General features: G+C 50.4%; 1 protein-coding gene across 1 annotated transcript in view; it reads right to left on the reverse strand.

The window, feature by feature from the left end:
* The window catches only part of LOC147718164 (uncharacterized), a 48,421-nt gene that overhangs the window by 10,402 nt on the left and 11,168 nt on the right, over positions 1 to 26,851 (reverse strand). The window contains exons 2-3 of the mRNA XM_086919264.1: positions 22,624 to 22,734; positions 8,457 to 8,651 (exon numbers count right to left, since the gene is read on the reverse strand). Of these exons, the coding sequence (XP_086775390.1) occupies positions 8,458 to 8,651; positions 22,624 to 22,734 (305 nt within the window). The 3' untranslated portion in view covers position 8,457. The remainder of the gene's footprint in view (positions 1 to 8,456; positions 8,652 to 22,623; positions 22,735 to 26,851) is intronic.

Consider the following 26,851-nt stretch of genomic DNA (forward strand, 5'->3'; position numbering starts at 1 on the left):
GTTTAAAGCCTACGAGGTAGCCATGACCTCACACCGGATACCGCAAAAAGACTGGGGTGCCGGGTTGTGGGGGAGGTTCGTCAACGAAGGGAGAGACGCCCTGCTACAGCTCCCCGACGCCGAAATGACCTCTTACGAGCACATGAAAGCCGCCCTCCTGACTCGCTACGGGCTCACCCCCGAGATGTACCGGCAGCGATTCTGAGACTGTAAAAGAATTCCCGGTACTACCTGGGTGGAGTATGTGAACTTCTATAGCAGAGCCTTAAAGGGGTGGATCAAAGGTAGCCAAGTCACCACTTATGAGCAGCTGTTCAACCTCATTGTGTGGGAGCACCTCTCCAACAACTGTTTTGTCGAACTCAGGCAGCATCTCCTTGACAGCAAACTGACTGAGCCCCGCAAACTCGCCATCGAAGCCGAGTTTTCCGGAACCCGATGGGAGACCAAGGACGATCCCCCCAGGGGTCTCACCGCCCGCGAGGCGGCGGGGCCGGCCAGACCAGGAACCCGGGACACCCCCACGGTGCCGTCCCCGACCAACACGTCGCCTCCCTGGCCAGGGGAGGGGCCCCCACAGCCCGGCCGGGGCCCCGCCCGAACGTTATCTGCCACAAATGCCAGCGACCCGGTCATTATGCCAATGACCCCAACTGCCCAATGAACCAGCGATCCAGCCCTACTGGTCCGCCAAATCGCCGCCCCCGCCCTGGGAGAGGAGAGGGACGAAGAAGGAGACTATGACCCAGACCAGACAGAGTGGGAGCCCGCCGCCATGTCCCTGGTATGTCTGGGCGAAAGAGACATGATCCCCCGGGCCCCGATTCCAGCCAACACTCAGAAGTACAGCCAGTGGGTCACCATTAATGGACACCGGGCCGAAGCCCTCCGCGACACGGGAGCCAGCGTAACAGCCGTCCATAGCCACCTGGTGACCCCCAACCAGATCCTGACCAATGTACTATGCCCCGTACGGTCAGCGGACAATTCCGAAAGCCTGTGCCAGATGGCCCGCATCTCCTTTCAGTGGGGGGGAGTGTCGGGCGTGCTGAAAGTGACCGTCCGGGACGACGCCCCTGTAGACTGCCTCCTCGGGAACGATCTGGAAAGTTCCCCCTGGGCCGACGTCGAGCGAAGGGAGCATCTAGGGATGCTGGGCCTCCCTGAGTGGGCCTGTGCGACCACCCGTTCCATGGCCGCCCGGGCCACCACCCCCACGGAAGAGCCAGAGTGGCCCGAGCCTCCGCCGCCCGTCGCCCCCGAAGACTCCGACCCCGAGCCCGGTCCCCCGGAGTCCAACTGGGAAGAGATTCCCCCACTTCACGACCTCCCGGAACTAGCCCAATGGCACCAAGAAGGTGGCCCCACACGAGAACAGTTCCGACAAGAACAGAAAACATGTCCTTCCCTTGAGGGGATCCGACAACAAGCGGCCGCTCAAAGCACCGGAGACCAGGCGGGGTCCCACTGGGTCTATTGGGACAACGACCTCCTCTACAGTGAGCAGAAGATTGCCGAGCTGGGGGCCAGCCGGGTACTGGTGGTTCCCCTCCGGTTCAGAGACTTCCTCCTGTATCTGGCGCATGATGTGCCCCTCGCCGGGCACCTGGGGCAGGACAAGATGTATAGCCGCCTGGTGACCCATTTCTACTGGCCCAAGATGAGGAACAATGTAAGCAATCACTGCCGGACTTGCCCCACCTGACAAGCCAGCGGGAATAGCGGCCGAAAGCTCAAGGCCCCCCTGCAACCCTTTCCTGTCGTCAACACTCCCTTCGAGCGGGTGGGGATCGACATCGTGGGACCCCTGGAACCCAGGACATCTCAAGGTCACCGTTTCATCCTTTTCCTAGTGGACCATGCCACCCGTTACCCCGAAGCCATCCCTCTCCGGACCGTGACGGCTCCCGTCGTGGGCCGGGCGCTAATGGGGATCTTCTCCCGGGTAGGCTTCCCCCGAGAGGTCGTCAGTGACCGGGGTACGAACTTTATTTCCCGCTACATGAAGTCCTTGTGGCAGCAATGTGGGGTCACGTACAAATTTACAACCCCTTATCACCCCCAAGGGAACGGACTGGTGGAACGCTTCAATCGAACCCTCAAGGGGATGATCATGGGCCTGGAAGAGCCTTTACGACGCCAATGGGACGTGTTGCTGCCATGCCTTCTCTTCGCATATCGGGAAGTCCCTCAGAAGTCCCTGGGGTTCAGCCCCTTCGAACTATTGTAGGGCACCCCGTCCGGGGTCCCCTAAGCCTGGTCAAAGAAGGCTGGGAGGTGGCCGCCCAAGATGCTCCCCCCAACGTATACCGGTACCTCCTGACTCTACGAAACCAGACTCGGCGGTTCCGGGAACTTGCCAAAACCAACCTCGAGGCCAGCCAAGAAGACATGAGACGCTGGTATGATCAAAACACCTCCTCCGTTGAGTTCGAGCCGGGCCAACAAGTATGGGTCATGTCCCCGGTCGAACCATGTGCCCTCCAGGACAAATGGACTGGGCCCTTCAAAGTGGTGGAGCGTAAGGGCCCTGTCACATACCTGGTGGACATGGAGTCCCCTAGGAACCCCCTCCGGGTCCTCCACGCCAACAGGCTCAAACCTCACTTTGTCCGATCGGAACTTAGCCTCCGGATGGCTACAGATAGTGGGGGCCGAAGACGACTCCGAACCCCTCCCGGTTCTCCTTAGCTCTGCCGAGAGAGACGGCTCCATGGAGGGAGTCAATCTCTCCTCCACCCTGACCCCAGAGCAACGCCGAGACTGCCAAGAGCTGTTGGGACAATTTGCAGACTTGTTCTCTCTCACCCCCGGAGTCACCCCGTGGTGCGTCCACGACGTCGACACCGGAGACAGCCCGCCTGTACGGCACCGGGCCTACCGAGTCCCTGAACGAGTCTGGACTTGCATCCAATCAGAAGTGTCCAAGATGCTGGCTCTGGGAGTGATCGAACCCTCGGACAGTCCGTGGGCCAGTCCTGTCGTCCTGGTTCCCAAGGCCGCCGCCCCTGGCGTTGCTCCCGAGCTACGATTTTGTGTGGACTACCGAGGGTTGAACGCCGTCACCCGGACGGACGCCCACTCAATTCCCCGGGCTGACGAACTGATCGACCGCCTGGGGCGGCCCGCTACCTAAGCACCTTCGACCTAAAATCCGGCTACTGGCAAATTGGACTCACACCAGGCGCCCAAGAACGCTCTGCTTTCTCGACCCCCGATAGCCACTACCACTTCAGGGTGATGCCCTTCGGGATGAAAAACGCCCCCGCCACGTTCCAGAGACTGGTGAATAAGGTGTTGGCAGGACTAGAAGGGTTCAGCGCCGCCTATCTGGACGATATTGCGGTGTACAGCCTCCACTGGGCTGAACACCTTCAACACCTCCACGAGGTCCTGGCAGCCCTCCGCCGGGCCAGATTGACCATAAAAGCAAGCAAATGCCAGATCGGCCAAGGTTCCGTAACCTATCTGGGACACCAAGTAGGGAGCGGCCAGGTGGCCCCTCTCCAACCCAAGATCGACGCCATCCTGGCCTGGGAGCCCCTGGTCACCCAGACAGCGGTCCGAGCCTTCCTGGGGCTCACTGGGTATTACCAGCGCTTTGTACAGGATTATGGCAGCATTGTGGGCCCCCTCACTGAACTCACTTCCAAAAGGCAACCCCAGAAGGTACACTGGACTCCCGAGTGTCAGACCGCCTTTGAGACCCTAAAGACCGCGATGTGTACTGCACCTGTGCTCAAAGCCCCCGATTACAGCCGGGAATTTGTGGTCCAAACAGATGCCTCCAAGCATGGTGTCGGGGCGGTCCTGTCCCAAATCAACAGTGAAGGAATTGATCAGCCGGTGGCTTTCATCAGCCGGCGTCTGCTGGCCCGAGAGCAGCGCTGGAGCACCATTGAGCGAGAGGCCTTTGCCGTAGTGTGGGCCCTCAAGAAACTCCGACCCTACCTCTTCAGCACCCATTTCCGGGTGCAAACTGATCACCGGCCCCTGCGGTGGCTGATGCAGATGCGCGGGGAGAATCCGAAGTTGCTTCGTTGGTCCATTTCTCTACAAGGGATGGACTTCACTGTGGAGCATCGCCCCGGCAGCGACCACGCCAACGCCGACGGCCTTCCCCGCTTCTTCCGCCTCGGCGAGGAGGACCCCCAAGAAGATGGGTGACTCTCCCTGCCTTCGGCTGGGGGGGGGCGTGTGTTGGAACCGGCCTCGTGGCGTGGTCCCTCTTCCCCCGCCTGATGGGCCCTGGACGACATCGCCCCTATCCCCGGGGCTGAAGATACTCCACCTGACCTGCATTAGAGCCGCCACTCCTGGCGACCCTCGCTCTCCCCCCTCCAGAACATGGGGACACCGACTCACCCCACGCTGTTGGCCCGATACCCATCCCGGGCCACCCTCGCAGGCCCCGACTCCATCTTGGGCCTCCCTCGCCCCGGCCCCGTGGCCTCGGCCCGACCTCGGCCGCGGCCACAACATCGCCCCGACATCGAGGCACCAAGATCTGACCAGGGGGTAAATCGGCCACTGGGCACATCAGGGAGAATGGGAGTTTCGATGGCCCTCCAACCGCCCCCGGATGCCTGGTTTCGATCGCCCTCCTGCCTCCCGGGGCGCTGGCTCCACTCTCCTGCGGAGTGGCTGGTCGCTCTCATCCTGGCCCCTCTGGCCCCCAGGTGCGAGGGTCCGGACATCAAAGATCGGCAGACCTATATCTGGGGCAGCCCCGGAACGGGTCGACAGTTGTATCCTGGAGTTGAGAGACCTGAAACCATCTTTGGAGTCCTGCTGGCACTGCCGCAGCCCAACCTCGCTGAAACCATCTTTGGAGTACTGCTGGCGCTGCCGCGGCTCAACCCCGCTGAAACCATCTTTGGAGTCCTGCTGGCGCTGCCGCGGCTCAACCTCGCTGAAACCATCTTTGGAGTCCTGCTGGCGCTGCCGCGGCCCAACCTCGCTGAAACCATCTTTGGAGTCCTGCTGGCGCTGCCGCGGCCCAACCTCGCTGAAACCATCTTTGGAGTCCTGCTGGCGCTGCCGCGGCCCAACCTCGCTGAAACCATCTTTGGAGTCCTGCTGGCGCTGCCACGGCCCAACCCTGAGGAACCCCCCAGCTCGAGGATTGAGAGCTGAGCGTAGGGTATCCCTGTACCAGGCTGGTACCGAGACTGTCCCGCTACCCCCTTCCCGCAGTTACTAAAGTCCGTAAGGATCCCTCAATCCATTTGTACTGTATAACTGAGATAACCTGCCTACCTTACTGATAAAGACGTTAAGAATCTATCCTTGTGTGGTGTCCATCTGTAGTGGTGTGAGTGCTCGACCTGTACGATTCTAAGAGAGGAACCTCACCGGGAGGCCTCTCGACCTCGCTCGGCCAGTTCCAGAAGTGGAGGTGGGCCCTGGGGTGGTTGGTCAGACGGCCTCTGTCTCCCCCCCAAGACCGCATTTCTAACACGAACAATTTCGGTCAAACCACCCTATCTCATCAGGGTCCCTAGCTTTCCCTATGCTTTTGAGGTCTGCTGAGACCTGGGTACAAATTATACCTCCTCATTCCCTGCTTCCAAATTAAAACACACATCCAACTCAGATCCCACCTTCCTTATTAAATTATTATGAAAGTCACCCAGAATGACTCTACTCCATCTGATCCTACGGGCCTGGTCTGTTGGACGAATGTCAGATCTGTTACGAGCTATCATTGGTTTTTTGATCAGGTCAAAAACACTTAGGACCACTGGGTTATGGTCACTAAAATGTGATCAGACCAGCGAATATCCAGTAATCTTATCCCCTAGTGCTATACTAATAAAGATATAGTCAATGACAGAGTGACTACCATTCCCTTTAAAGGTAGGTGTATCCTCGTCCTGCATGGGTGGTAGCATCAGACCATTATCTGCCAACATTGTTTCAAGCAGATCTCCCTGTGCAGAATGTTCAAAATGGGTGTCCCCTTGCTCTACTGGACCTAGTAGATCTAATGACAAACATTTATTAGGACAGGCGTGGATATTAAAATCTCCCATAACTATAATAAAACAATGATTTTTGTTGACCTCCTTATAGTCTGCCAGAAATAGATTTAGAGTGGCTAGATGGTCAGTTGTGGTAACTCTATCATATGAGTTATAAAAGTTAATAATTAAAATACTTCCCAGGCTGCTCCGTGAAATTTGTACTGCCAAGCAATCTCGTGAATCTGTATCTACTTGGGTGTGGGTACCCAGTATAGCAGCCGAAATGAAGGTAACCAAACCGCCCTTCGCCCTCCCCATGTTAGACGAAACCGCAGGAATAGAATAACTCGAGTAGCCATCCAGACTCAAATTATTCCCGGTGTCCCAGGTTTCTTGTAGGCCTATACTATTGCCCACACCAGTGGACTCTCTCCATGCTGGGTCATCTATTTTATTTTTAAGCCCAGCAACATTCCAAGTTACCAGCTTTATAGATGTGCCCTTGGACCCTTGGTCACGCCGAACTACAGGGAGGGAATTTCTTACTGATGTGTCTGCACTGGGGGCTCTAGCTGGGGAAACAGGGATAATGATTTCTTCTTGGGACCCTAGTCACTCATGTTCTTCCAGGTTAGAGAAGGCATCAAATCTGTTAATGACTGGAACAGTAAATTCAAAAGGACCTCTCCCTTTAAATGAATCATTACCCACAGGCCTTATGCTATTTGGGGGGTAAAAGAATCCCAAAGGGAGTACATTTACATAGTCACCTTGAATTCTAACTGACCCAGCCTGCCTTAATATGTCATCAACCAACCTGGGGGATCTAAAGCTTATAACGACAGAGTCACCTTCTAAACTTTTTTTTGGTCTTACCCACCCATGGCACCCTTCTTATCATCATAAAGTTATTAATCAGATGTTTTCCGAAGACTGTTTTATTAGACAGGTAGTGGAGGGCCTTATTTTTTAAACAGGACCAATGTTCAGGTTGGCCACCCTCAACTTTGGGGACATTACCAAGAATTATTGTACTGGTCCCAGCCCTCGCGCCGCAGCCATTTCCCTCACAGCGTTTTCTGAGAGACTCCGGCGCAGCCGTTCCCCTCACGGCGATGACAAGGAGAGGAAAATACCAGGTGAGTGTCCAATTCGTTTCTCACAGCGTCACAATGAGCGCTCGGCGCTCCTCTCTTTTCAAGTGCCTCTGGGCGCAGCAGTGGCGTCAGGTGTGCGCCTGGCCGCCGGGGCATCTGGGAACTTTGGTCCCAGCCCTTGCGGCGCAGCCGTTCCCCTCACAATGTTTTCTGAGAGACTCTGGCGCAGCAGTTCCCCGCACGGCGATGACAAGGAGAGGAAAATACTAGGTGGGTGTCCAATTCGTTTTTCACTATTCTAACTCTAGCCTAGTAACAGTAGGGAAGGTGTTGGAATAGCAAATTATACTATTCCTTATGTTAGAGCACCATCTACAGGAAGTCGATGTAATGATTTGCATAGTAATGGCACTGCATGGTTACAATGTGGTCGTTGTAACCACCACGTTGTGATTTTATTGCGGAGTAAAATCCACTATGTAAATAAAGGTTGTTTCCCAAATAAGAGAGGCCCGAGCAGAAGACATAAAAAACAGCTTTAATGGTGACATATAAAGCTTGGGAATCATCAAAGATTTCACCTCACGAGCATTCACCACAAATACCAGCATCTCCTTGCATCAAGTATTTGTCAGCCCCCAAAAAAATAATAGCCATCTATAAAAATGTCAACCCCCCTAACTGAACCCCTGTTCTTTAACACTGAGCATACCCATAAACACTCATGGAAAAACCCTTACTACTTGGGAAGGTGTAACCATCTAAGAAACAGCCAACCTCATGAGGACCATCCACTTTGGTTCTCCAACAGACATCTGCACCCATCACATCTATAATATAGTTTACTCCCCTATCAGCAAAGTCCTCACCTGCATGCTGGACAGGCCCAACAATTCCAAAATGTTCCTGAATGTCTGGAATCCCACGAGGGCCAATGCACTGCAAAAGAAAACATCAGCAAACCCCACTCAACTCTCAAGCCACCGCCCCATCTCCCTTTTACCCTACCCAGCTAAGGTCATGGAGAAAGTCAGCAATGGGCAACTTGGTCACTATCTCAATGCACAACAACTCCTAGACACCACACAATCCTGTTTCCATCCCAACCGCAGTACTGAGACCAAGCTCAGCGCAGCCACAGACAACATCCCGGCTGAAAGGCCCAAGATGTCTCAGTATTCCCCCTGAATCATCATATCTCCACTGGATGCCACACGTTAGCCAAGGAACGGTTACTGCATGCCACCATCCAGACCCGGGTCTTGAGTAGAACATTCACATCTTGCAGTGGGGAATTCACTCACGCTGATTGACCTAAAGGTCCTTTGAAGCCCAGGCCCCACACAGAACCTGTGAAACAGGATGGAAAGAGGTATCACTTTCTAATTCTTACCTTAAAGTCCTCCTTTGAGAAGAAGAGAACTGATGCCAGCTGCAAGGAAGAGCATTGTGTAGCTAATCTTCACGCTGGGTGCTCCATTGCAGAGGTCCTTTTGGCAACAAGAAATGATACCAGTAACTCCTCCTACTGTGCTAGTGCCTTCGGTGCAGCTTGCAGAACAGGACTTGGTGACGGTTGTAACTGAGCCTGTAAACAAAGACACAAAGACAGGAAGTTGTATTTAGAACAAGTGTCCATCTTTTCAATAGAATCTTTTGCATGGAGACAGATGAGCATACATGTGGCAGTAGCTGAGGATCTCGTTGCCCATTCACTCTCATATTTGGCTATAGTCGCCCATGATCTCCAGCTTTATCCTTCATTCCGATGCATTATTTGCTCTTTCTTATCGTGTTATCAAGCAGGACATTGGAGATTGTGGGAGGTGATGCATGTTCTCTAGGTTCTGCAGTTTCTACTGGGGTGATTGTGATTGGACAGTGCTGTGGTGGGTGCAATGGGTTACATTGGAGTTCGATCACTTTGGAAAATAATGAACTCTAATTACAATGTCCATATACTCTCATAATACATCTGACTCCCCAGAGGTAGCTTAGGTGATTAGCCAACATTAGGCTCCAAACATAGTTGTAGGGTCGGATTCAGAAACAGGTATAGGGCCTGATTTAGAGCAGCATGTCCCCCAAACCCTTAGCTCGCCAGCCTTGTTTAGAGGGGCAGACCTTACGTTTTAGTCAGCTGAGCTCCTATTGACACTGTTTTAGGAATACTTCCTATGATGGCCATTACACTGCACCTTAGTTGGGAGAAAAATAGGTTAACATATCTTAGAACACCACACTTGCTACAATTGGCATGGTACAGCCAACAAATGAATCATATTGTGACCAAAATCTGTTATTACCCTTCATATACTCTCCCGTCAGAAGCAGCATCCTGTCAGTTGATTACCAGGTTTTCTACTGCAGCCTCCCAGAGTGTTCTAATGAACAACTACAGCGCTAACAGTGTTACTTATGAGAAACGTGTGACACACCTCAAGCCATCTTGATAGAATCAATGCTGCAAAACTGAACACATTTTCTTTAGAATTAAACGAAATGAAGGGGTTTGTTTTGTAGTAGACATTATAGTTAGTGCCCTCCAATGTCCTGGTGGCGAGGTGGGAGTAGGATCTGCTGCCGGTGGTCAATTTACTTTGCATTTTGTAGTATCCCGCCGTCTGCTTGTGTAATTAATCGGGCTCCTTCAACCGCGACCAAAACACGGGTGGCAGTTTCAACTTTGGGCAGTGGTAACAGGTATGCCGCCTATTATGAATTTAGACTCAGACTTAGAGAAAAGATAGGTTTATGGCATTTTCAGGAACTTAATACAATTACATCGATCCCTGACAGGTATTCCTATTGGAGGTCTGTAATGATGAGAAGTCCACACTTTGAGTAGTATTTAGTGATACTTCATTCCAAGTTGTAAAGGGAGACCCCACCAGGAGCATCCAACATGGTGCTCAGCCCAGCCAACTGTAATCTCAGGCAGATCACCAACATTCTGTTAGATGCATCACATCAACATTCCAATAGGGGTAGAGAGGGAAAGCATAGGGAATAACAAGATACGACATTATCCTCTCTCCTTAACAGAAAACAAAAATTTGCGAGGCTGCAAGGAAAACACACGGTGCTTTGTGCTTTTGAAAATAGAAGAAACTGTGTGGGAACAGCAGCCAAATACAAATCCTCTGGGCAAAGAGAAGCTTTTTAAAAGGAACACACTTGAATCGAAAAAAGTCACTGCTGGACATATAACCATACCAGGTTAGGTAGAATTCTTCCCCAAACAGTGTAGATGAATAAAGTCAATGCCTACTCTTATGTAAAGGCATAACACAGGATGAGCCAGGAGCAGAAAGGATTCTGGTTTAACCCATTAAAGGCACAGCTCCAACATAGCATGATGTAGATTCTCCTTGTAAATAAGACAGTGGCTCTCCTTGTAAATACGACAAAAAGCAAACATTTCCCAATAAAATGCTTACCCTCATGTGAGGATACAGCGTGAGTCCCAAAGTCAAAAGAAACAGTCTTACCCAAAGTCAGGGCACAGCTCCAACTTAAAATTAGTGGACTCACAGTTACACAGGACGACTGCCAGACTGCTGTGGGCGACTGGTTGTAGGTCACTGGTGGGGTCATGCTGGCAGTTGGGGTAACTTTTCTTGATGCAGGAGGTCCTTTCCTGGTTTGTAGTTTCTTTTCTTAATTTAAAACAGCTTGAAGTACTTCCAGACTTGACAGGTGTAGGTTCTTTCTTTAGATCGTCGCCATGAATGTAATGATGAGACGTCCACACGTTGAGTAGTATTTAGTGATGCTTTATTCCAAGTTGTAAAGGGAGATCCCACCAGGAGCATCCAACGTGGTGCTCAGCCCAGCCAACTGTAATCTCAGGCAGATCACCAACATTCTGTTAGATGCATCACATCAACATTCCACTAGGGGTAGAGAGGGAAAGCATAGGGAATAACAAGATACTACAAGGTCCCAAATTGAAAGGAGGACAGGGACAAGTAGAACCTGGTTTTAAAATCCAAAATTACTTTGAGGAGACTACGTATCATCCCAAATTAACCTTAAAGGTATGCCTTTTTGCGGTTTTTTTTGTAATTTCCCTCTTATCTAATGGATTTTATCCGTGCGGTAGGAGGATGAGACAATATAAAGATTAAGTGCCCACACATGAACTTTACATGTGTATTATCCCCCATAAGGTATTGAAATATTTGGAAATAATCTGACATTAAAAAGAACATTCGGGAAAGGAACTGTCCCAAGACTGGACATTTTTAAAGGAGATATCTAGTGCCCAAGTGTAAGATATGGACTTGGGAGATTGCTGTAGTTAGAGTTCCAAGCAGTAAAACATAGCAGGCTGGAGTATATAAAGTATAAAGCATAGCCACAAATTTACTGTTCCCCTTTTTTTTAAAAATTAAAAAAGTAGGAAACATACCTCTGCCCAAAAGACATATTATAATGAGTAAGGATTGGGGGGTGGAGCTCCCCCTTATACAAGAGAGGGGAGTAACAGAATTGAGGGTACATGAATGTTTTATTTTTTGAATTTATGAACACAATGTATCTGGAGATCCATAATATATGGACATATGTGATGAATGTTAATGAACTAGTATGCACAATATTAATTGTATGTATATTTGTTGTAGGGTATTTTAATCGACCCTCTTGACATGACAGAACATTCCAAGTCTTGATAAAGATGGTTTAAAGCAGTTGAATCCATCGAATTGCGTTGACGCTCTGCTTTAGTACAATTCAAGATTCCGGCATTTGTATTGATATACGGACCTGTGGGTTGCATAATACAAAGTGCAGTTATAAGATACTGAATGTATACTCTGTATTGAACAAAAAAATGTTTAACTTTTTTTCTGTCTGTTTTTCCAATTATGCAGGTCATAAGTGTGTGTATTTTATTTAATGGTGAATATTTTATATGTTAGGAAACTTGTATCTGTTAGATAACTGATTAAATGCGTTGTGTATGATTTTATATGTGTAATAAATACCTCATACCGTTTTTTATACAGTTGTACATTGTTTTTTGCTATTGTGACTGATTCAGAACTGTGATTTTTGTGGTTAAGGGGATACTATTGCTCACATGAACAAACAAGCAGATCACTCTCAATGGAAAGGTGGCAATGACATTTGCCGAAATCCTCACCTCCACATTTAGGAAGGAGATGGGACAGTAGGAGGAGCATTGATCTGGGTTATGACCATGTTTAGGTATAACAACTATTTCGGACATATAGTAGGGAGCCACTCCCCCTCCAGGGTGTGAAAGAGAAGTTGGTGAGAGGCTCTCCTAGTTGTGACCAGAAAGCCTTAAATTCAACCTGAAACCAATTAGAGTCCAGAGTCTTCCCTGGCTGTAGTTCACCCAGTGTCTCTCTAAGTTCCTCAACAGTAATGATTCCCTCTAGGAGTTCCCTGTCTTCTGTAGTCAGTTTCGTCATTGGTAGATCAGCCATAAGCCTGGAGCTCCAACATTCCAATGTTTCTTTGTTCACAGCTCTGGCTGTGAACAAAGGCTTCAGGAAACCTGAGGGGGTTACGATCCCCTCACGCTCCCAAAAGGCTTTGTTTTTTTTGTTAGAACATTGTGTCCTCTAGTGACAGAATGTTCTAATAGCCTTATAGCCCTTCGTAGATGGGCTATACCGCTATTAAAGTCCCTCTCCCTTGTTAAAGGCCCTCGCCTTCGGCTCGGGGCCTTTAACGCTGGAGAGGGCCTTTAATAGCCGGTATAGCCCTCTACGGCGGGCTATAAGGCTATAATAAAATACAATAGGGTGAGGTGACCAAGGAGCCCCAGGGAGACCAGGGTACCCTTGCAGCCCCTGATATGCAGACTTTTCTGGTGTCTGAACAAGAGAACCCATTGGAGCACAAGGGGTGTATTAGGGGAATCACCCTAAAGAGGATAGAGTGAAGGGTGGGCAGATGCGAAGGTATTCGTGTTGACTATAAATAGAGTCCCTAGGAGGGGGGGGATCTGCTGTCTAATCTATGTGTCCCGGGCCTGGTCAATGAGTGTATCGAGAGTAAGGCAAGAGGGAATCCACAAAGAGTTGGGGAGCGCGTAATCTGGGAGGGGCGTAGGGGGCATTTTCTATTTTGGAAAGGTGGTGGAATAAGGGTTGCCAGATGCAGGGGAATGTGGTATCTGTGTGGGTGAGGTGGGCCGGCAGTAGCTACAGAGCCGTGACGCGCCAAAGGTGTTGTAGCCATATGGAGATCGGAGGAGGCGAAGTGCTCTTCCATTGAAGTCATTCTATTGAATTGCTGCTCCTAACATCTGCACGGTGATGCCCCAATCAAAGTGTGTCATAGCCACCAGTTGAGTCAGTCTGATACCCAAAAGAGTGACTATGGGGGAATGTGGTATAGGAATGCCTACCGTGTCTTTGATATGGCTTAAAACCTCCTTCCAAAGTATTGCTAGGGGGGGACAAGTCCACCAGATTTGTAGTAAGTCTCTGACTAGCATCTCCGTCAGAGGGGGAAAGGGAAAGAAGTATTTTCTGGAGTCGCGCAGGGGTATAACACCTGCGCGTCATTAATTTGTATGCTGACTCGCTTTGTGGGATGCTCCTGTAGATTCTAGGGTTGTCTCACCATAATTTTTCCCAATCCGTGGAGGTCACTTCTTTCCCAGTGTCCCCCACCCTTTTCTCTGGATAGGTGTGTATCTGGGTATGTTGAGAGTGTTGCAACACCTTGTATGTACACGATATTGAGCCCAGAGTGCCCTCATACTGTCGGTCCAAAGTTTCTGAGGGAGTGAGTGGTCTGGTGGATCCTTGGATCTGATATAGTTGGAGGCAAGAAGCCAGTGGCGAAGCTGTTAGTATTGTAGTCAGCTTCCGTCACATGGAAGGATGTTTTACATTGTTCAAACTATTTACATTTGTCCCCTTCAAAAAGGTCTTGAATTACACAACATTCTTCCTGCTGCCAAGATGGGAATGCATGTGGTTGTAGGGCCGGTGGGAACACGGGGTTCCGTGTGATGGTCATGTTGTGGGAGGAAAATGATGTGAGACCTCTGGAGATCGCAATTGTGTCCCAAATATCCAGGACTGTTGTTGTGGGGGTTGCTATATGAGTGATACAGGGCTGCGCCATTCTAGGGAGCCTGGCCAGGTCCCACAGGGCCTGCATGTACCTGCCCGGTCCATGTGGAACCAGTGTTTCTCGCTCTCCCGAACCTCCCATTCTGAAAGATACCGGAGGTGGGAGGCCCGATAGTAGTCCAGGAGGTTAGGGCGAGCAAGGCCACCACGATCCCAGGGGCTCATAAGCAGTTTATTTGAAAATTGGTGGCGGCACTTACCACATATTAAATCCGTATTTGTAAAGCGCAAACTACTCACCCTTCCAGGTCTCAAGGCACTCGGGCCGTTGTGGAAATTAAATGAGCTGTTGCCCAGAATCACATGGTGCTGAGCAGAGCTTCCGCCGGGGATCGAACCATAAAACCTGTGCTCCAAAATCAACTGCCCTGGCCGCTGCTCCACACCTCCCCACGCATATGAAGGAGGTTAGGTAGCGCTGAAGGTTCTGAATGTCTGTTTGGGGAATAGGTGTGGGCAGGGTTTGGAGTAGGTCCAATATTTTGGGGAGGAGAGTCATTTTGACCACGTTAAGGCGGTCTATCAAAGAGAGAGGGAGTTTTTTCCAGCGGCGTATTTCTTCCCTTATTTCCCGCCGGCACCCTGGCCAGCAGGCCTGGGTCCAGGTAGAGACCGAAGGGGTCAAGTTAAGGCCTAGCTATCGGATTGACTTCACAGTCCATTGCAACAGGGTAAAGGAAGGTCCTCACTGGGAAAGGTGAGTTTTAGGGCTTGGGACTTGGTCATGTCGATCTTAAAGCCTGAGGCGAGTTTGAAGGAGTGAAGGAGGGTGGTTAATATCAGGAGGCAAGTAGAAGGGGTCATGAGCATGAATGTAAGATCTTCCGCAAAGAGCAACACTTTGTGGTCCTGGCCTCCAGAGGGTATGTCCACCATATCCAATGACCATCAAATTGCAATTGCCAGAGGTTCCACAGCAAGGGCAAAAAGGAGGGAGAAAAGCAGGCATCCCTGCCTGGTGCCCCGGTGCACAGAGTGGGGAGGTGTAAGAAGACCATTGATATGAATCCTCACTACAGGGGAGACATATGGCGCCATCAATTTAGAGATCATTCCCGGACGAAGGCCTACTTTATGGAGCACTGCGCGTAAAAAGTGCTAGTCCCCATGGGCAAAGGATTTCTGTGCATCGAGGGACACCAGACAGGCTGGAATATCCCTTCTTTGTTTTTTTTCGATGAGGTGGACGATGTGGTGGATGTTATCAGAGCCCTTTCGGGGTCGGCTAAACCCCACTTGGTCCGGGTCCATCAGACCAGGGAGGTAGAGCTCAAGACGGTTTGCCAGTATCTTAGTATAGATTTTAGAATTCGTGTTAAGTAGGGCGATGCCGTGGTAGGAGGTTCAGAGGGGGGGCCTTACCACGTTTGGGAATGAGGACTACTTCTGCTTCGGACATCGTAGGGGAGAGCCCGACGCTTCAAAGAAAGTGTTAAAGGGGTGGAGGAGATGCTCCTGGATCTGGGGAAGGAAAATGCAGTAAAAGTTGACTGTGAGGCCTTCCGGCCTGGTGTTTTACCTATTGAGATTTGTTTTAATGCTTGTTGTAGCTCATCCAAGGTAATTGGCTCCCCTCAGAGTTTTCCTTTATGTGGGTTAATGGGGTCCTAAGGGCATGGCCTAAGGAAACCGGCAGTTTCCTCCGGCATAAGGAGAGTGGCAGTATAGAGTTCTTTATAAAAGTCGGAAAAAGCTTGCTCTTTTCTCGCTCGGTGTTGCCCAGGAGGTGTTGCCATCCCTACAAAGAATTTTTGTTTAAGTGTCATGAGTGTTTTATCCACTATGTTAGTTCGATGGAGCCTTAATTATCCCTCCAGCATGGCCAGGCATTGTTTGTGTTGATTTGTGGGAGTCTTATGGGTTATGCATTCAATCCCCTTAATATCTTTACCTAGGTTTGTTTCAACCAGGCGGGCTCCACGAGATCGGGCAATGGTGATGGATGAGATAACTCCCCGAATAGTCACTTTAAAAGCGTCCCATCATATGTGCTCAGGTGGTTCAGGGGGTATTCGTCTGGAAGAAGACTAAGGTCTTTTAGCACATCCCAGCTACATCCCCTGGGTCCGCAATACGTGGGGTGGAAGGCTCCAGCAGAGGGGAGTGTCATGTCATCTACCCAGGACACAAAAGTTCATAGTCACATGGGCGTGATCAGAGATGGATATATCCGAGATAGAGGCTGCTTCCAATGTTCTTATCAGGGAGTGGGAGATGAAGCAATGGTCAATGCATAAATATGAGCGGTGGACATGTGAGAAGAAAGAATAGTTGCAGGAGTCCGGTGATAGGTATCTCCAGGCATCCACAAGGCTTAGGTCTGTGATTTCCCACTTAAGGACTGCAGACATTGCCCCTGTGCCTTGATAGGTAACCTTGCTCCTATCCAAGTCCAGATCCTACACCATATTGAAGTGACCCCGGAATATCACTGCCCGCTCTGGAGAGCAGAAGCGGTCCCTTAAAATAGTTCTCAGGAAGGCCTCTTGTGCCTGATAGGGTGCCTAAATGTTAAGTAGGGTTAGAGTTAGGGTTCTATACCTAAGTGTGCCTGGAGTCCTGGATAATGACCGTCAGTGTCTCATATGTCCTGAGGGGGTGTGTTGCCCAATCTGGCTTTAGTTATTATTGCAACTCCTGCTATTTTTAAGGAAAAAGACGCCCAGTATTGGTGGAGATATTTGTGGTGAGCCATGAGGTGTGTGTCCGTGGACAACAGGTGGGTTTCTTGGAGAAAAATGATATTGGGGTCTTGTAGGAGCAAGTATTGACAGATCGTCCGTCTTTTGTTAGGGGAATTTAGCGCTTTGACATTGATGGATAGGAGCTTAAAAGTTGGTGTCTCAGTCATGGTGGATGAAGAAGTGAATGGAAGCCATGCTGGGGCTACAGGTAGAGAGGCTGTACCCCCCGCCCCACCGAGAGGCGGAGTGGAATGCTAGCATCGGGCATTCCCAGTGTGGAGGATGTGCAATGCAGGATACAGAGAGTCCCCTTAGTCGAGAGCGACCGCTCTGATCCACCCTTTTGCACTATTACTGTGCCCCCTTTGGAGAATTGTCATACTCTATTACTGTGCCCCCCTAGGTTAATCGTCATACATTATTACTGCTATTCCCTTGGTGAATCATCACACATTATTACCGTACCCCCCATTGGTGAATTGGCATATAATATTACTGTGCTATCCCTGGTGAATCGGCATACAATATTTTTTTCCCCACTTAGGTGAATCTGCATACAATATTACTGTGCCCCCATGTGAATCAGCGTACATTACTCCTGTGCCACCATAGGTGAATCAGCATACAATATTACTGTGCCCCCATGTGAATCAGCGTACATTACTCCTGTGCCACCATAGGTGAATCAGCATACAATATTACTGTGCCCCCATGTGAATCAGCGTACATTACTCCTGTGCCACCATAGGTGAATCAGCATACAATATTACTGTGCCCCCATGTGAATCAGCATAAAATATTACTGTGTCCCCATGTGAATCAGCGTACATTACTCCTGTGCCACCATAGGTGAATCAGCATACATTATTACTGTGCCCCCAGGTGAATTGGAATACATTATTACTGCTCCCCACTTGGTGAATTGGCATGCATTATTACTGTGCCCCCCTAGGTGAATCAGCATACATTATTACTGTGCCACCCTATGTGAATCGGCATACATTGTTACTGTGCCTGCCCAGGTAGATTGGCATACATTATTACTGTGCCCTCCAGGTGACTCAACATACATTATTACTGTGCCACCATAGGTGAATTGGCATGCATTATTACTGTGCCCCCCTTGGTGAATCAAAAGGCGGACAGTTGATGGACGGAATGCAGAACAAATCAACATTCACCCCCAGTCACGAGATCTGGGTTAAATCCATCATTCTTTTGCTCACCATGCCACCCCAGTTTAGACCTGGCCATATGTAAATCAGTCTAAACGTTGTGCCTCATGGGAACAGTCCAGCCCAAACTGCCAAGCCATGTCCTCCCTGGAATGGAGACCAACATCCTTGGAGCAGTTTCAGGGTTTCCCCCTCATCAGCCAGGAGAGCTTCAATACAGTGGCGCAGTGAGCCCGATACCCATGTCTGGGCATACCTGGCGCACTTAGGCGAAGAAAGCAAAAGAAATACAGTTGATGGACGGAATGCAGAACAAATCAAAACAATAACCCCCAGTCAAGAGATCTGGGTTAAATCCATTATTCTTTTGCTGACAATGCCACTGGAGTCAAGCTAATAATTTATTTTCTAGTGGTCAGACAGCGTAAATGCTGGGAGCTGTAAATATAGATGCAAAATATCCCCTGCTTCACTGTAATCTACATAACATGGACATCAGAGTAAGTGAAAATAATAATAAATCTGTAATCCTTCCAATTACAGGACCTGTACCAACAGTGCCCCAGTGAGATTTCCTTAGGTGTCTGTCTCCCTCACATCCGATACCTGCTTATTCTCTTTTTGCATTGGTCCCACACCAGCCCCTGCCCTAATACCCCATACCGACGGAATTGTTATCCCTCCAGCTGCAAAGTGCACAGTTGCTTTCTATGTATTCAAGTTTGCTAGTTACATATAATCCGTACATGGAGCATGTCTTCAGAGCCTCATGCATCTCAAATCTACATCCCCCACATAAGACATGCTGCATCCAGGGTCGTCTTAACAGCATTCTAAGCCCCCTGCCAAGCAGTGCACGGGGCCCTGCCTACACAAACACTCACAGGAATAACAAGCATTTGCAATGCAATAGGTCTGGCATTATTAATGTTTGAGCTATTGGTTATTTAGCAATGCCAATAGCTCAAACTTACATAATGAGAGACCTACTGCACTCACAATGCACTTCAATTAAAGGCTGGTTTCTTTAACTTTCGGCACTACCACCACACCCTTCGCTTTCAGGCAGAGACTCCTCAAAGTCAGTTATAACCATTCAGGGGCAGTTTTTGTGAAAGCGGAGTCCATGGGGTGGCAGGTAGAAGCCCAGCAGGGTTGCATTCAGATGCAGAACCCTAATCCTCTTGATCCCTGGGGCCTCACAGCAATGGTCCAGGAGACAGGAAAGGAGCGAGATTCATGGATATTGTCAAAGAGAAGGCCCAGAATAGGGAGCTCTGTATGAGGACTCATTTTTATGTTTACAAATGGCCAGAGTCGACATCTTCAGAGAGATACCACAAAGAAGGGGACAATCGAAGTGTTCTTATTTTTTAAGGGACATTCATTAGTGAACCTGGCACTGCTGCCAAATGCGTAAGTGGCCACTGCTGGTTATCATTAAGGAAGCAGATGCAGCAGGACTGGGGCCCAGGGATTTGAGGGGCCCACTGCATCACAGTTATGACTGTCTACCTTTAAAAAGGGGGCATCAGAGCTTATTTTTCATTCAAGCATTAGGACCGAGGTGATGATCTGTCATGGTGGGGTAGAGGTAAAAGATACAGAGGAGATAGCCTGCTAGTCAGGACTGCAGTTATCATTAGTGCAGCAGGTGTCGTTGCATGGGGGTCAACGCGTGTGAGGGGCTCACAACCTCACAATTATGGGGAGCAGTTTGTTTGGGATAAAATCTGTTTTTGTTTGATGCATAAGTCTCATATTTAGTGCAGTTCATAAGCTATAGAAAAAGTATTCCTGATACCATCTCATAAGCCCCGCTCCTGCACGCAGCCATGACCCTCCCGCTCCCCACTACTTGCCATAGAGATTTGGAGGGGGACCTGACCCCAAACCATTTTGCTTAGGGGGGGGCTCAGAGTAAAAAAGTTTGTAGACCTCTGGCCTAGAGTGTTCCACGTTCCACCTAGGAGTGTTTAGTTCCACTCTTGAGAGTTGGACACAGGCTGGCTAGGGATGAGCCACACTTTCAATGCAGGACACATCTCTTTCATTTACTTACCTGACTACGAGCAGCTACTTGAATCCACATCTTAACAAAAACCAATGAAAAAAACGCAAGTGAAGTAATGAGGGTACATCCATCAATGTAAGGAATTTCAATTTCTTAATAGCGATTTTGAGGAATCGCTATTAAGTACTCGCAATTCTTTCTGCATGTAGGAATCGCTAAAAATATTGCAATTCCTCCACATTCCCTAATAGCGAATACCAAATTGCGATTCGCTATTAGGGAATTCTTTCCTATTCATTCCTATGGGACTAGGAATGAATGGGAATCCATTGGTAATTTGCAATTACAAAATAGGTAATTGCAAATTGCGAATGCAATTTCAAGAGTGCCTGGGGGCCAAAAGTCCACCCTAATAAACCCTTAAAATTGGCATGTGTGCACCACACGGCACTAAGAAAAATTAAATGTTGTGCATTTTTCTAAGGAATTGCAAATTACCATCAACTTGAAATTGATGGTAATTTTCAATTCCAAATTGCGAAAACGCAATTAGTGATTCTCTAAATGCATTCGCAAATTAGGTAATCTCAAAAAATTGCGATTGCCTATTCTTCTAATTCATTTTGCTTAATGCATCGCAAATTGCATTTTACCGGTCACAAGCTTCTGACCAAGAGGTCCGGGTCATGGTCCACTTTATTGGCTCACGTTTTCCGGCTCCTCCCTTTTCTGGCCTCCACCACATTGTCAATCTGAGCGGGTGCTGACAGTGGCACACCCCTCATATTTCAGCAAGGTGGGGCAGCCCAACAAACATAACAGCCCCAAACTGACGCCTGCTTTTCTGTGGCGTTAAATTGATACCTGCGTGAAAGGGTATCATATTTACAAAGCGCCGTTAAGTCACGTAAAGTAGCTTAACAACGCTTTGTAAATATGGAGCAGGAAATAGCACCACCGGAACATCCTAAAATGTGACGCTCTGGTGGCGGAATGCCTTTGTAAATATGCCTCTGAGTTTTTCCAGTGCAAGATGACGAAGGAATTACATAGGTAGCGTGAATTTCACTTTGTGGCTTGTCTTGTGCTTTGGGTGGTTTCTGTCAGCTTGAAAATAATCACACTGAGCTGGTCAGTGGGATAAGAGGCTAACTTTGGCAAAGTCAAATAAAACACCGGAAACATCGCTACTTTGAAAAAGATCCTTCCTTACTAAAATGTGACACCCCTAAATTTTGTTGGGCAAATTTTGACTGTAAAACCTAAAGAAAGATGCTCTTCACAAGATGTGCGCTGACATATTTGTTTCTGGTCATACATGGAAAATTATAGCTAAAAGGTCTGTATGTTTAGGATTGTGTCAAACTGCACCTGTTTATTTTCGTTATTTACCTAAACTTCTACAAAAAACCTATTCATTCCTTGTTATTTCTTGTTTTTTTTGTTCATTAGTGTAAAAAAGGAAAATAGGTTGTGCTAAAGAAAAAACTCATGTTTTTTTTAGTTATTCCAAATAAAAATATATAGCCCAAAAACGTTTTTTCTGAAGAATGTTTGTGCAAGAATGAGAAGCTGTCACTTCAGGCTTATTTGAAAGATATGTATATAGATTTGTTTTATCTGAATATTACAAAATTATGTTATGATATCAGGATTTGTGAAGTGTGGCTTCTCATCCGAGGGGTGTCCAGGTGCTGGAGCATGCGTGGAGGTCTCCTGCTGGGTGTTAGTTGAAGAACCAGGTCTTCAGCTTCCTGCAGACTTCAAGAAGCGTGGAGATGGCCTTTGTGTGTAGAGGGCGGTGTTCCAAGGGTGCGAGGTAGGCAAGCACAAAGTAAGTTTTCTTTCTTAATTCTCCTTTGTCTTCTGTGGCCTCCCCTGCTCGTCGTCTGTCACCAGCACTCACCCCACCATCGCCCCACCCATGCTTACGTGCTCCGGCCGCCACTGGTCGGCAAACTCAAGGATCACCCTGGGTGTCAAAAGCTCTAGCTATGCCATGCTCTTGCGGATGCAAGTTGAGTGTGCAAGAGCGAGTGAGGCAGAGTGTAGGTGTCTGCTGGGCTGGTGGAAGTGGAGATGGTAGTTGAGGTAGGCTGGTCCAGTGTTGTTCAGTGCCTTGCATGCGTGTGTGGGGAGTTTGAATTGGCATTGTTTGTGTATTAGCAGGTGGTGGAGATCTCGGAGGTGAGGTGAGGTGCGGGTGAGGCGTGGGAGATGTAGGACCTATCTAGCAGCTGCGATCTGGGTGGTCACAAGATGGTGGAGGAGGTGGTTAGGGATTCCGGCATACAGTGCGTTGCCGTAGTCAAGTGTGCTGGTGACCCGGGCTTGAGTGACAGTACATTTTGTGCCCCTTGTAATCTATCAGAAGATTTTTGTGAGGATGCGTAGCGTGTGTAAGTGGGAGGAGCCGACTGTGCTCACATGTGCGGCCATGTTGAGTTTCTCATCTAAGTTGATTCCCCGGAGACATTTAATCAAGTTGTTGGCAGGGTTAACATTTCGTCCCCACATGTTGTTAGCTGCTGGAAGTAAACATGGTGGGGGAGATCTCACTTACCTGCTGTGGAGGTCAGTGAGGAGCAGTACTTATCTGCCCCCGCTGCACAGGTGCTCTCAGTGTTGCAGCTCCCAGTGGTGGGAGGACACACATAGCACTTCAAGGAGTGAGCTGAAAAAGGAAAGAAACCAAACATAAGTGACATATGCAGAAGTGCTGAGCTCCCACAGTGCCTTCTAAGTATCTGTTCATGGTTTGCTCAGTGCATTCAGGCCTGATAACTTTACTTAATGCAGTGTTTAAATTTGCAAACATCTAATTACAATATTCAGTATGCATCATTAAAATAAAAACAGAGGGTGCTAGCAGATTTGCAGCTCATTACAGGTCACTGCTGTCTTTTCATTTGTTCAGGCTGGTGATGTTTTCTGGTATGGGAACTACATTCCTGTCTCCCATCATTTCACCCCACCCACGATGGCCTTTTTTAGTGTTTCTTTTTAGATTTCCCTTTCTTGCTTCTAGTCTTATTTGTTCCTTATTTGTCCTCTTCATTCGTTCCGCCCTTCATTTTGCCTCACACACAGAAAACTGGCTCCAGGTGCTCATTATGAGTTTAGAAGAATTTGGTGTCGAGTTTTGTCCCCAGAATGGAAAATGACTGCCCACCCCATGAACACCGGCCACCGCAGAGGATCGTTTACCATCCAGCTTGGTCTCAGCAGCACGAAAGTCTCAGCAGGGGGGTCCTGGAGTCTGGGGTGGGTGGCTAGGGCAGGAGCAGCAGAGAGTGGCATGATAAGGCCAGGGGCATTGCTTCAGGGGGTCGTGGAGTCAGGCGTGGAGGGCTGGGGCAGGAGCGGCAGAGATTGGCATGATAAGGCCAGGGGCATTGCTTCAGGGGGTCGTGGAGTCAGGCGTGGAGGGCTGGGGCAGGAGCGGCAGAGAGTGGCATGATAAGGCCAGGGGCATAGCTTCAGGGGGTCGTGGAGTCGGGGGTGGAGGGCTGGGGCAGGAGCCGCAGAGAGTGGCAGGCAAGGCCAGGGGCATTGCTTCAGGGGGTCGTGGAGTCGGGGGTGGAGGGCTGGGGCAGGAGCCGCAGAGAGTGGCATGATAAGGTCAGGGGCGTAGCTTCAGGGGGTCGTGGAGTCGGGGGTGGAGGGCTGGGGCAGGAGCGGCAGAGAGTGGCATGATAAGGCCAGGGGCATTGCTTCAGGGGGTCAGGTGTGGAGGGCTGGGGCAGGAGCGGCAGAGAGTGGCATGATAAGGCCAGGGGCATTGCTTCAGGGGGTCGTGGAGTCGGGGGTGGAGGGCTGGGGCAGGAGCGGCAGAGAGTGGCATGATAAGGCCAGGGGCATTGCTTCAGGGGGTCGTGGAGTCGGGGGTGGAGGGCTGGGGCAGGAGCGGCAGAGAGTGGCAGGCAAGGACAGGGGCATAGCTTCAGGGGGTCGTGGAGTCGGGGGTGGAGGGCTGGGGCAGGAGCGGCAAGGAGTTTCAATGCAAGGCCAGGAGCATTGCTTCAGGGGGTCGTGGAATCAGGGGTGGAGGGCTGGGGCAGGAGCGGCAGAGAGTGGCATGATAAGGCCAGGGGCATTGCTTCAGGGGGTCATGGAGTCAGGGGTGGAGGGCTGGGGCAGGAGCGGCAGAGAGTGGCATGATAAGGCCAGGGGCGTAGCTTCAGGGGGTCGTGGAGTCGGGGGTGGAGGGCTGGGGCAGGAGCCGCAGAGAGTGGCATGATAAGGCCAGGGGCATAGCTTCAGGGGGTCGTGGAGTCGGGGTGGAGGGCTGGGGCAGGAGCGGCAAGGAGTGTCAATGCAAGGCCAGGAGCATTGCTTCAGGGGGTCGTGGAATCAGGGGTGGAGGGCTGGGGCAGGAGCGGCAGAGAGTGGCATGATAAGGCCAGGGGCATTGCTTCAGGGGGTCGTGGAGTCAGGGGTGGAGGGCTGGGGCAGGAGCGGCAGAGAGTGGCATGATAAGGCCAGGGGCATTGCTTCAGGGGGTCATGGAGTAGGGGGTGGAGGGCTGGGGCAGGAGCGGCAAGGAGTGTCAATGCAAGGCCAGGGGCATTGCTTCAGGGTGTCGTGGAGTCAGGGGTGGAGGGCTGGGGCAGGAGCGGCAGAGAGTGTCATGATAAGGCCAGGGGCATTGCTTCAGGGGGTCGTGGAGTCGGGGGTGGAGGGTTGGGGCAGGAGCGGCAGAGAGTGGCAGGCAAGGCCAGGGGCATTGTTTCAGGGGGTCAGGCGTGGAGGGCTGGGGCAGGAGCAGCAGAGAGTGGCATGATGAGGCCAGGGGCATTGCTTCAGTGGGTCGTGGAGTCAGGCGTGGAGGGCTGGGGCAGGAGCGGCAAGGAGTGTCAATGCAAGGCCAGGGGCATTGCTTCAGGGGGTCGTGGAGTCAGGGGTGGAGGGCTGGGGCAGGAGTGGCAGAGAGTGGCATGATAAGGCAGGGGCATTGCTTCAGGGGGTCGTGGAGTCAGGGGTGGAGGGCTGGGGCAGGAGCGGCAGAGAGTGGCATGATAAGGCCAGGGTTATTGCTTCAGGGGGTCGTGGAGTCGGGGGTGGAGGGCTGGGGCAGGAGTGGCAGAGAGTGGCAGGCAAGGCCAGGGGCATAGCTTCAGGGGGTCGTGGAGTCGGGGGTGAAGGGCTGGGGCAGGAGCGGCAGAGAGTGGCAGGCAAGGCCAGGGGCATTGCTTCAGGGGGTCGTGGAGTCGGGGGTGAAGGGCTGGGGCCGGAGCAGCAGAGAGTGTCAGGCAAGGCCAGGGGCATAGCTTCAGGGGGTCAGGCGTGGAGGGCTGGGGCAGGAGCGGCAGAGAGTGGCATGATAACGTCAGGGGCATTGCTTCAGGGGGTTGTGGAGTCAGGCGTGGAGGGCTGGGGCAGGAGCAGCAAGGAGTGTCAATGCAAGGTACTGGGCAATTACCGACCTATTTCCCTTCTCCCATATCTCGGGAAGGTCTTGGAAACCTATGTCACCCGCTGCCTTAGCTCTTTCATCGAGGAGACTCATTTCCTCGATGACCAGCAGGCAGGTTTCAGACCTTCCCACTCTACGGAGGCAGTGGTGACAGCGGTCATGGACACGCTGAGACAGGGGGCTGATAAGAACTTGGCCCAGGCCCTGGTTTTACTTGATCTCTCGGCCGCTTTCGACACGGTCGACCACGACATTTTGGTCGACCGTGTCAGAAATGCTGGGATCTCGGGCCTGGCCCTGTCTTGGATTGTGTCCTTTCTCCAACTCCGGTCTCAATCTGTTCACCTATCCTCCTTTTCTGCTCCTTCCACCTCACTCTCCTGTGGTGTCCCCCAGGGTTCTGCGTTATCCCCTCTTCTTTTCAATCTCTACATGCAGCCTCTCTTGGTTTCCCTCCGTCACTCTTCTGTTACCACTTTTAATTATGCAGATGATCTGCAACTTATCTTTCCTATCGACTCTTCCCCTCTCTCCTGTTCTAATTTCCAATCCACCATGCTTTCCATCTACGAGTGGATGAACTTCAGTCAGCTGAAGCTCAATCCTAGTAAGACAGAGCTGGTCCTGATCGGTGGGCCTCCTCATCCCTGGACTCCCAACTTCTGGCCGCCTGCCCTCGGCCCTCCCCCCTGCCCAGTCGATTCCGTGAAGAGTTTAGGTGTGGTCATCTCCAGTGATCTCTCGATGCGACCGCACATTAATGCTGTCACCTCGGCCTGCTTCTTTCATCTCCGCAGGATCGGGAAGATCCGAAGGTACCTGTCTCCAGAGGCTCTTACACTTGTCATCTTGGCCCTGGTTACCTCACGTTTAGACTACGCCAATTGTCTTTACGTGGGGATTCCAGCTTACCACCTTCAACGCCTTCAACTGGTGCAAAATCAGGCTGCTAGATTAATCTTCCAGCAACCAAAACATCATCATGTCACCCCACTGTTAAAAACCTTGCACTGGCTTCCGGTGGCGCAACGATGCATTTTCAAGCTCGGTTGCACCGTCTTCAAATCTCTTTTCCTTTCTGCTCCTGTTTTTATTTCCTCCTGTCTCCACTCTTACACTCCCTCCCGACACCTCAGATCCTCTGCCCACAATCTGCTGGTTATTCCAAGGTTTCGTCGTAAGAAGCACGGTGGTGCTCGTTTTTCCTTCCTTGCCCCTTTCACTTGGAATTCCCTCCCCCTCCCTATTCGGCTCTCTCCTGACTACCCCACCTTTCGCAAATCTCTAAAAACGTATCTGTTCCGCCTTGCTCACGGTTAGCTGCTCACACCCCCCGTGTCTTACTCCTGTTGTTTTGAGCGCCAAGAAACCAATT

The sequence above is a fragment of the Lissotriton vulgaris genome, chromosome 4_2 (genome assembly GCF_964263255.1).
Source record: "Lissotriton vulgaris chromosome 4_2, aLisVul1.2, whole genome shotgun sequence".
Taxonomy (NCBI): domain Eukaryota; kingdom Metazoa; phylum Chordata; class Amphibia; order Caudata; family Salamandridae; genus Lissotriton; species Lissotriton vulgaris.